This window comes from Hirsutella rhossiliensis (genome assembly GCF_020360975.1).
Source record: "Hirsutella rhossiliensis strain HR02 chromosome Unknown scaffold00002, whole genome shotgun sequence".
NCBI classification, from domain to species: domain Eukaryota; kingdom Fungi; phylum Ascomycota; class Sordariomycetes; order Hypocreales; family Ophiocordycipitaceae; genus Hirsutella; species Hirsutella rhossiliensis.
Genome location: NW_025408668.1, coordinates 6,385,857 through 6,396,919, shown reverse-complemented (window position 1 = coordinate 6,396,919; position 11,063 = coordinate 6,385,857). Strand labels below are relative to the sequence as shown.

The 11,063-nt window shown below is 47.2% G+C and overlaps 2 protein-coding genes across 2 annotated transcripts; one reads left to right on the top strand and one right to left on the bottom strand.

The window, feature by feature from the left end:
* Window positions 1-4,796: 4,796 nt before the first annotated feature.
* On the bottom strand, window positions 4,797-5,524 carry HRG_02328 (glycosyl hydrolases family 11 domain-containing protein; the record flags this gene model as incomplete). The annotated part of the gene is made up of 2 exons (XM_044860799.1): window positions 4,797-5,205; window positions 5,259-5,524. The coding sequence occupies 2 exons, from the start codon at window positions 5,522-5,524 to the stop codon at window positions 4,797-4,799; spliced, it is 675 nt and encodes a 224-aa protein (XP_044724432.1).
* Window positions 5,525-9,157: 3,633 nt separating this feature from the next.
* On the top strand, window positions 9,158-10,811 carry HRG_02327 (pro-pol protein; the record flags this gene model as incomplete). Its single annotated transcript, XM_044860798.1, has 4 exons — window positions 9,158-9,240; window positions 9,316-9,364; window positions 9,431-9,575; window positions 9,793-10,811. The coding sequence occupies 4 exons, from the start codon at window positions 9,158-9,160 to the stop codon at window positions 10,809-10,811; spliced, it is 1,296 nt and encodes a 431-aa protein (XP_044724431.1).
* Between the last annotated feature and the right edge of the window lie 252 nt (window positions 10,812-11,063).

The following is an 11,063-nucleotide window of genomic DNA, read 5'->3' as shown; positions in this document are numbered from 1 at the left end:
TGATTTATTATAAGCGGAACGTATAAAAATCGTTATTTACGCACCGTTTCCTTTACTAAGGTTAAAGGAACATAGAAAATATTATCTAAGACTAGAAAAATACTATTAGGAATGTTTAAATACTTTTCTATATCTAAATTTACGTTTCTATTATATTTTAGCGGCCTTTAAGCTCTAGTACTTTAATAATATTAAGATTAAAACGCTTATTTACTATACTACCTAATAAGTAGTAAGTAGTTTATAATACTATATTAGTAATAGATTTAAACCTTCTAAGTAACGTTATTATTTATACTACCTAAGTAGTAATATCGCTACTTAGCTTAAAATTATAAGTATAAGAAGCTAACTTTTTACTATTACTTAGATAGAGAATTAAGAGTCTTTTATTACTTAATTTATAAGGGATCTTCTTCCCGATCGCTACTTAGTTACCTATACTATCCGTGCCTTTTATTATATAATATTATTAAGGTATATAAGTAAAAGCGGAATTTTAGGAAATTAAGGAATTACGTAAAACTATATAATAGATACGTAATAAAGGGGAAGAAGGAGTATAAGGTAGGATTTTTAATAGAATTTATTAGTAGTATATTAGTATATAGAAGAGGTATTAAAGTTAAAGATTTTTTCTCTATCTACTAGCGGATATACTATCTTATATAGATAATTATAGCTAAATAGAAGAACCTTTTAGAACTAGATTTAGGCTTCCGTATAGCCCTAAGACTAAGGAATTCCGTGATACCTTAAGTATATTTAGAAGTATCTTAGTTCTACTAATATTTATATTTAAAGGAGGTTAGCCGTGCCGGTGCTCTTAAGAGGTCTTAAGAGGTTTTAGCTAGTATTCTAAGCTAGCTCTATTCCTTCGATTCCCGATTATACGATAACCGGCAACCCGTTTAATATATAATAACATATAAAATAATAAGCGATTCTTACTCTATAAGATAGGGTTTTATCTATAATTAATATACTACTTATTAGCTTATATAATTAGGAGAGTATATTATAGCTGCTTTATTTATAGTAGGAATACCGTTCCTTATAAATATAGACTATGTCTTATATAAAGTAGCTAGCTTTCGAGGTTATAAAAATCCGGGGGATTATTACTAAGATAGTAGTAAGAACACGGTTCTTTAATTAGGATTAAAGGTCGTTTAAGTATAAGGGAGCCTCGGCGGATAGTAGGTAGAGGCGTTCTTAAGGCTCTTTTGCTTATAGAATAACCGCCTAATAGTAGATTTCCGGGCGTAGGTATAGTTAAGAGCTCTCCTACCTCCGGAATTACTAGACGCACTATATCCGCCTAGCTAAAGAGGTTTAAATCGCATAGTAGTACGAAAAGGCAATCTATAACCGGCTATAAGGCTATAGAGTATACTACTACTTAAGTAGACTAAGCTACTTTAGATTTACTAAAAGGAGTTAGTTAACTTCCTAACCCTTCCTTAACCCTATCCTCTCTTTTAGTAACTTCGCTATAGCCTCTTTAAAAACGAGACGTAGTCTAAAATAGAGTATAAAGGATAAGGTTAGCGTTATATTTACTATTAAGGTAAGCGGGGTACGAACGGGTTAAGAGTTAAGTACGTACGATTAAAGGCTCTTATAAAGAGCTATATAACTTAGTATGCTTAGTTATTAAGCTCTTTCTCTTTAAATAAATCTTATTTAATTAATTAAAGATAGCTTTACTAGCTCTTCTTAACTCTTATTAACCGTTCCTACCTTAATACTCTATTTATATAATATATAGCTATAACTATTTAACTAATAATATTTTTTACTTACCTCCTTTTAATAGCTACTTTTTAGTTAATATATTATATCCTAAGAGCCTAAGTATATTATGCTTTATAATACCTCTAGGAACCTTAAGTTATCGCTCCTTATATATCCTATAATAGTAGTTAGCGCTAATAAGCACTTTACCTACTTAAATATAAAGTCTAGATTATCTATATTTAAGAACTAGTTAAACCGCTAAAAGTAACTAGCCCTAAGCTTCGCAGGTATTTAATTATATTAGTCCCTTAATAATACGCTACTATAGCGGTCGCTAGGGATAGCGCTAAACTTTAGTATATAGCTATCGAATATACCTACGCTACCGCTAAGTATTATAAGGTCGAAGTAGTTATTAAATAGGTCGCCCCTTATATTAGTCGACTAGACTACTATAGTCTTTCCCGCGATAGTACTAAATATAAACTTATACCTTAATTTATAAAGCGAGTTAGCTAGGTATAAGAAAGAGGAGGGTAGGTAAGGTCTATATAAATAGTATATATAGTACTAGCTAGACTTAGTTCTACTAGTAATAGCGGTAGTAGTAAACCTATATATAAGGGTATTATTAATAGCTTATAAGGAGTTATTTATATATATAAAGGCTATACTACTATTATATCTACTTTATATATTTAGGTTACTAAAAGGGCTATTATTCTTATTATAGGTCTAAACTAGCTTATTAATAGTAGCTTTATTAAACTACGCGTAAGAAGGCTTATAATAGTCTTAGAAGTAAGTTAAGTAGCTAAAACTAAAGGCGGCGAAGGCCCTATTAAAGAGGCTAGAAAGGAGGAGGACTTATATAGTATTTAATTATATTATAGGAGATAGATAGTACTAATATTTAAGTATATACTTTAATAATTTAAATAATAGTTATATTAAATAACTATAAAATCGAGATAAGAGATATAACTCCTTTAATATATCGTATAGTTTATATCTTATCTAATATATATAGCTCTACCTTAAACTAAAAGCCTATTAATATTATAATTCTTATACCTTTAACTTAGTATTACTTTAAAGGAAAGAATACTACTACTACTTTACTATATTATAAGGCTTGTAAGGATCGACGGGGATAGCTTATATCTAAAATAAGAGTTATTAGGAAGATATATAGGAAAGTATCGTATATATACTATTATTAGCTTATACTTTTACTAGTAGTATAATAGTTATCTAATAGTTTATAAGCCTAGCAGCGCTTCGCGTAAACTTAATATAGCCCTAGGTAGTCGTAAGTTTAGTTCTAGCTTCTTTATAAATAAAAGTAAGTAGAAACTAGCTATATAGCCCTTAATTAAGGGGAATAACTATATAATAATAATATAGTATAAACTAGGTCTACCTAACGCGTATAACCGGTATAGAGGCTATATTAAAGATTAAAATAGCGTAGCGTCTAACTTTAGTATAGGTTAAGCTAGCTAGGTATTAAAACTAGTTTAGGCTATATATAAGGAGCTATTAATAGACTATTATTCTAGTACTTATAAGCTAGGGGCAGTATAAGAAGGGATAAAGATATATAATCTAGCTAGAAAGAATCAGCTATAGGGCCCTATTTATACCATAGTAAGAGGGACCCTTAGGTGACTTATATAGGCACTAAACTAGCCCTATACGTAAGGTCTTTATAGGTTCCCGATATATAGCCTTATAATAATCCTTTAGGTGGCCCTCCCTTGATCCTTCAGGTGACCTACTAACAGCGGTGCCTATACTAGCTAACAGGAGCACAATCACAACGAAACGGAGAGTAAAGAACGGGGGTCAGTGATGCAATTGTTAATCTCTAAAGAGCTCCTCCAGCGGGCTGTGGTTATCCCCTATATAGGTCCTCCCGCGCGTCGCGATCCCCACTTCGGTTTCAGATGACGCAACCCAGGTCTCTAAGCGAGTGACACTATGGAACCCGCATCACAGCTGTTCTACAGCATTGCTGCCGATAAAGGTACGTGGTCTTGTGCCGACTATCGATCTGAGAATAACTGGGTTTCATGATGAATTAGCCGTCAGAAAAAATGCTGTCGTGCTGGGGTCATGCAATTCGTGCACTCACAAACGGGCAATTGATTTCGTTCTGAAACGCAACGCAACGTCATCCTTCTGTCTTTATTGCACCAAAAGTAGAACGCGCGCTCCAGCAAGTGGTGCGCAACTGACAGTTATGGCACTTGGTCTGTGTGTGACAGTCTTCCTACTTCCCCGCCATTCAAACCCTAGAGAACGATTCTAGGTGAGACGAGTACCCGTGCCACGCTCTACTTATTCCGCGCTCGTTCCTTCTGGTGCACTGACGGTATAGAGAACGACACCACCCCCCCCTTTTTCTTTTCCTCGGACCATTTTGCACGTTAGGCGTTAGGCGTTAAGCGCCCGAGCGCGATACGATAATTTTGCCATTAGCCAGGCGGAAATGAGGGACGTGTTGTCCGCACACGCGGCCTCGGAAAGAGTGAATGAATGATCTTGATTGATGATGCCTTCGAGCTACAGAAAGGAGTTCAAGGCTAGGTCTTATGTAGACATAGCCGATAGAGTCGTTGTGCCCATAGAACCTTCTAGAGACAGCTGGTCTCCTCCAACAGGAAGAGAGTAGAAGAAGTAATCAAGTAGCCATAAGGATCCATCAACGAAAGAGGTACTTAATAGCAAGGAGGAGAGGGAATAAGCGAGAGGCAGAGTAACGTGGTCGAGAGCGCCGCGGCCACGCCACGTGACGTAGATTTGGAACCTTCAGAAACGGACACGCCGAGAGTAATATAAGAATTACAAGATTTGGTCGACTACGTTCAATTGGACGAGCATTTTATCTGCTGAAGATGAATATGAAGGCATTCCAAAGTTTTACCTAAGAGTTGCTAAATTATTGCACAACAAAACTAACATTTCTTAGATTTTATTTACAGGCCGAAGCACTGCTTTTTCGCTCTGCTCCGTCGTTAGTTCAACGGACGTGGTTCGCACGCCCAAGGCTCTCAGCCGGAGACAGTGTAGTTGCTCGATCCTGAAGCGCCACCCCAGCCCTCGGTAGAGATGGTCTGGTAGTTCATCGTGCCCAAGTTCATGCCGTACGAGGCCCACTGTTTGACGTGGTTGGCGAAGGTGATGGTGCCGCCGGAACACCGCTGGCTCGAGCGCACGGAGATGTACTGGCTGAAGGTCGTCGTGCCCTGGATGGATGGCTGGTTGACCTGCTGGTGCTCGTAGACGGTGTACGTCGAGCCGTCGCTAGTGAGGGTGCCCTTGACAGTGCCCTGGCCGGCGGAGCCGCCGGTGTAGCATTCTTGGACGTAGTACTCCACGAGCGGGTTTGTGCTCCAGCCGTAGAGGGAAACGAGATTGGTGCCGGCGGTGGCAGACGTGGATCCAGAGAAGGTTATAGCTCTAGACAGTGTTTAGATCAATCACACTAACAAAATGAAAGATTGAGGACGCACCTGCTAGTGCTGCCAGTGCTCCAGCCCTTGCCGACGACAAAGTCTCCGGCGCCGGAGTAGGTGACCGAGTACCCGTTGCTCGACGGACTATAGTTGACGGTGCCACTGGTAACATAGTCCTGGGTATAGTTCTGACGCTTAACGAGATCCAGGGTCACGTCGAGCTCGAAGTTGGGCTCAGAGCTGCGCTCGATGCGCTCAGTCGGAGCTGCGAGAGACGCGGCCGCCGCTGAAAGGGCAAGAGTAGGGTATTTTAGGGCAACCATGGTAGCGATATAAAGATCCGTCCGAGGAGCGAGAGACGAAGAGTCGGAGATAAAGAGCAAAGAATTCGGGTTGGGAGGATTAAATCACTTTATAGTCTATATAGCCATTGCACTTATTTTCATCACTAACCCTAGGGCTAGCTGTGAACCGTACTTTACGGGCGAGTGAAGTGAGAGAGGAAGGGATTCTCGCTTTCCAGACGGAGGGGAATTAAAAAGGGTGTTTCAGATACCCAAGCAAGGATCAAGATAGAGCTTGAGTTCTGAGGGCCTAAGTGCCGGAGAGGGGGGCACAATACCTGTTTCTTTGACGGTCGTGTTGCTGTCAGAACTAGAGGTTCTGGGTGATGCCCGAATAGGAAGGTCACAGCGAAAAGCGGTGGAGCTATCAAGTCGGGCAGGGCGAAGCCGATGAGGCTCACAGAGATATGTATGTATTGTGTGTGTGTCCCTTAAAGGGGCGTGCCCGGACCCCCCTTTTAGGGGCCTTACAGGCGGCCGCCCAAATAAAATTGCGCGCCCGGGCGCGCCATTAAGAACCGCAGTGTGGGATTCATCTGTTACCTCAGCAGTGCTCAGGCCGTTGGTCGTGACTACGCCACCGGAGCGGACTATACCTAATCGGTAACGTAATCCACCCCCTTCCCGGTCACACCCCCTACCCGCTCAAAAACTTCCCACCGACGCGGCCCGCACTTCATGGCGAGACAAGGGCGACCGATACATGGGCACCCGGGTGCACATTCAGACAGACGGCGCACCCTGGGTGCCCAAAGTAGTTATCCATCCACCACTTTCTACATTAGTAGTAGTACTCGTCCCACAGCCCCACGTAAAGTGGGTCCTCACCACCTGTCCAGGTCACCCACCTGAACCAGTCACCTTAACACCATAATTATTGGTATCCCTAATAATAAAAGGGCAAAAAATGTTAAAAATTGATGCATTGTTGGAATGGTCAATTGCTCCCTCTCTGTCTCGGACCCCCGCACCCTCCTGCACGGAAGAATGTTGGCCCTAGCCCGATGTGTTTTGCTCCGTAGAATCTCTGTCTCTATCTCTCTCTTAAGAGGAGAAAGACAAGTCATGATCATAGCTATAATAGAGCTTCTTTGTGACTCGTGTGTGTATCGATACACGGTGACCTACCTTCACTGATCAGTGGTTCCAGGCACGAAGGAGCCACAGAGCAGCAAGGTGGAAGAGACAGTCCCTCAAGCAATTCGCTGCGAAGCCATTTGTACGAGGCCAACTGTGCTAAGAGCAGAAGACGCCCCTGACCTTTGACAAACCTCTCACGAAGCGGATTCTACGGCTGACCCTCATTGCGAGCCCTCAGCTGCGTCAGCAACGCATCTATCAACCTATCCGTCACGATGTCTGCCGAACCTACAAGCAGCAGTGCCCGCGGAAGCAGTCACATCACCGCGCCCCCAAGCCCGGCGCAGATTGAGAACCAACTTGCAAAGCACCCGGCTGTCAAGATCGACTTCTTTGAGATCGATCCAGCCCTTTGGTATACCCCCGTTGTCCCATCTGAGGGAGCTACGCCTATCCACATTAACTGTCACGGGCTGTGCCCGGCTGGTGGACCCGGTTGTACCGGGTCCGGTGGGTCGTGCTCCGGTGGCAACACCGGCCCCGCTCCGCGGACCCAGAAGCTGCGAGAACATTCCGAGAAGGGCAATATAAGCTCGCACTCGAGGCTACGCCTCGAGTTCAGCTTCTTTTCCTCCTTAGCTCTAGATAGACAACACCTAGGCACCTGCTTGTTGAATAAACTCCGGGCCAGCCTTTCACATATCTAGAGCTCCTTCTAAATACCGCAAGCTGCAGACTGCTCGTCAGGATGGACCAGCAGAGTGAGCCCAAGTCTCCAGCAGCAATGGATTGACCAACGCATTCAAGAAGCGGTCAATGCGACTCTCAGCCCTCTACAGGACCAACTTTCCTTGCTGATGGAGCAACTCGGGCGAGCGCAGCCGCAGAGCGCCGACTTGCAATCGCCGCCAGTGGCACGAGGATTGGGCGAGAGCACGCCTGGCTTGGGCACGCCCTCCCAAAACCTGCGGTACTGGAATGCGAAACCGTTGCCCAACCCACCAAGTATGACGGCTCACGGAAGAGCTACTCCGCCTGGGCCAGGCAGATGCGAGACAAGCTGGACCTTGATGCACACTACTACAGTGGAAATCGCGAACTTTGGTACCTCATCAACTCATGTTTGGACGAGCGACCACAGCAAGTGGTAGCTACCTTTACGCCGCGGAGGCCCTGGGGTAGCTACGACCCCAGAGTTCATGCGATACCTCGACCGAACCTACCAGGACAGCAACATCCAATCCCGCGCTGCTGCCACGCTGAGAACTATGCGGCAGCGCGAAGACCAACCTCTCGCGTCCTTCCTTCCCCGATTCGAACAGGCATTAGCTGAAGCCGGGAGCAGACTGGCCGGACAGTGCAAAGATCGTATTTCTAGAGAACGCAATAAATGCACGCCTCCAAGAGAGTTTGGTCACAGCCGTCCTACCCGACGACTACCAGGGATGGCTTGCGAGAGTTCAGGAAATTGCGGGCAGATTGAGAGACTGAAACCCGGTAGGCAGCCGACGTCGACTGAGCGGACGCCTCAACAGCTACCAAGGCAACGACCCAAGGAGGAACCGGAGGACCCCGACGGAGATGTTAAGATGACGGACATCAACCGTATTGGCCACGAGTCGAAGGGTCGTCGACATGTCGATAAGAAGCCGAAGGATGAGCGCCGCTGCTATCGCTGTGGTCGGACGGATCATCTTATCGTGGACTGCCCAGCCCAGGTGGTCTTTCCTGGCGAAGGAAGCAACAGCGACCTAAAGCTGCGCGCATGAAGAAGCCCGATGCCGCAGATGATTCGGAATCAACCGCAGCATCCAGTGAGGACGAGTCGGCGGGAAAAGACTAGCCCCGGGGCGAAAGCGGGCGCCGGGGCCTGCAAAGGCAGACATCCGGGACTGGGAAGCGTTCAAGCCACGAATGAATAGTCGGACTGTATTAGTCAACGCGCGGGTAAACCGAGGCTATCGAATACGCGCCCTTGTCGACTGTGGATGTGACTGCTATGCCGTGATCGACGAAGCCCTTGTTCGGAAGCTGCGGATACCCTTCGTCGACTCGAAACCACGAGAAATTGGGGGATTCTCAGAGTCAGCGAAGAGTGTCATATCCCCAGGGTCGTGGCTGTTGTGGTCGAGACAGCTGGATTTGACGAACGTGTCTTTGCATACGTGATCCCAAGCCTGGGCCAGGACATGTTCCTCGGCCGGCCTTGGATGGAGAGAAATCACGTCGTGTACGATGCTGCCAAGCAGCGAATGTACCATGGGAGGGCAGGTGTGACGATACGCCTCATTGGGCAGGAAGAGCCCGCCAAGATACGCGCGATTCGAAGCGCAAGACTCGTGTCGGCAGCCGTATTCACGGCGGAGTGTCGACGCGCAAAGAGACGCAAGAAGTGCAACGCGATCTCGATTCATGCAATCAGTTTGTCGGATATAGAGGGCGCTTCAGCCGAAGCCGCCAGTCGATCCGAGCGAGAAGGTCCCGGCAGAAGTGCTGAAAGAATTCCGCGACCTATTCTCACCAGGAGAGGCAATGAAGCTGCCGCCACATCGACCGGGTGTGGATCATGAAGTCAACCTGCAGCCTGACAAGAACGGCAACGAGCCACCCCTTCCGTGGGGCCCACTCTACAACATGTCACGAGAAGAGCTGTTGGTCTTGCGAAAGACCCTGAAAGACCTGCTGGACAGAGGATTCATCCGAGCGAGTAGCTCAGCGGCTGCCGCGCCGGTGCTGTTCGTGCGGAAGCCGAATGGAGGGCTGCGATTTTGTTGCGACTACCGAGCGCTGAATGCAATCACCAAGCGCGACCGATACCCACTGCCCCTCATCGCGGAGACCCTGCAGAATCTGGCCAAGGCTAAGTGGTTCACCAAGTTGGACGTGGTGGCCGCTTTCCATAAGATCCGCATGGCTCCGGGACATGAGGAAAGACTGCATTTCGCACGAGGTTTGGGCTCTACGAGTGGCTCGTGTGCCCTTTCGGCCTGAGCGGCGCCCCGGCATCATTCCAACGATACATGAACAGTGTATTGCGCGAATGGCTGGACGACTTTGTCACAGCGTACCTGGATGATGTACTGATCTACTCGAGCGGTTCGAAGGCGGATCATGAGGCTAGGGGCGACGAGTTCTCCAAGCACTCGCCGACGCTGGGCTGCACCTAGACCCAGCGAAGTGCGAGTTTTCGGTACAAGAGGTCAAATACCTTGGGTTCATCGTCAACGCAGGAAAGGAATCGCCTGCGACCCCGAAAGCAGCGCGCCATCCGCGAATGGGAGGCCCGACCACGGTGAAGGGTGTCAGAAGCTTTCTGGGCTTCGCCAACTATTACCGGATCTTCATCCCCGACTATGCCAAGATCACGCAGTCTCTGGATGCCCTGCTTAAGAAAGGAACTGCCTTTCATTGGGGACGAGCGGAGAACGAGGCGTTTCAGGAGCTGAAGCGACGATTTTGCGAGTCACCGGTGCTCAAGCAGTGGGACCCGAGCCTCCCGACCTTTTTGGAGACGGATTGCTCAGGCTACGCATTGGGAGGCGTCCTGTCGCAGGAAGGCCCAGATGGACGTCGACACGCATGCGCCTTCTTCTCGAAGCGACTTTCGCCAGCGGAGTACAACTATCCCATTCACGACAAGGAGATGCTTGCCATCATGAGATGTCTCGACAACTGGAACGCCGAACTTAGGAGCTGCGGCCCATTTACAATCCTTACCGATCACCGCAACCTGGAGTATTTCGCGACACGCCAGAAGCTCACGGAACGGCAGAGCCGTTGGGCAGCCGAATTGTCCCAGTTCGACTTCAAGCTCGAGTATCGACCGGGAAGCGAGGCTGTCGTGCCTGATGCGTTGTCCCGCCGTGAACAAGACAAGCCACAGGGCATTGACGACGAGCGGGAACAAGGAAGAATGATACAGTTGATACCGGATAGTGCCATTCCATCATCGACAAGAGCATGTATCAACGCGATGAGTTCTGACTGTTCAGAGGCATCCACCCTGCCGAAGATGAAGGTCTTCGAGGTAGCGGACCTGCAGCAACTCTGGGACGAAACGGTGGCGAAGGACTCGATATTCCGGGCAGCCTATAAGGCAGTCCGCGATCGCGAGCGTGCCTTCCCGCCCTCGCTGGGCCTGAAGATCCAGATTTCAGAATGTGCGATCGACGCAGGCAAAGGCTGACATTCAGAGACCGTATTTGGGTGCCGGGTGGATCCGGAGAGGAGGGTAACCAGGAGGAAGCTGAGAAAGACCAGTTGAGAACCCGCATTGTGCAGCAGTCGCATGACTCTGTTGCGACCGGTCATCCCGGCAGGGAAGGTACGCTGGCTATTGTGGCTCGGCGATTCTACTGGCCTGGGCAGTCCCAGCTGGTTCGCCGGTACGTAGCCAATTGCGACACCTGCGGCAGAGCACACATCTGGCGCCAGTCGA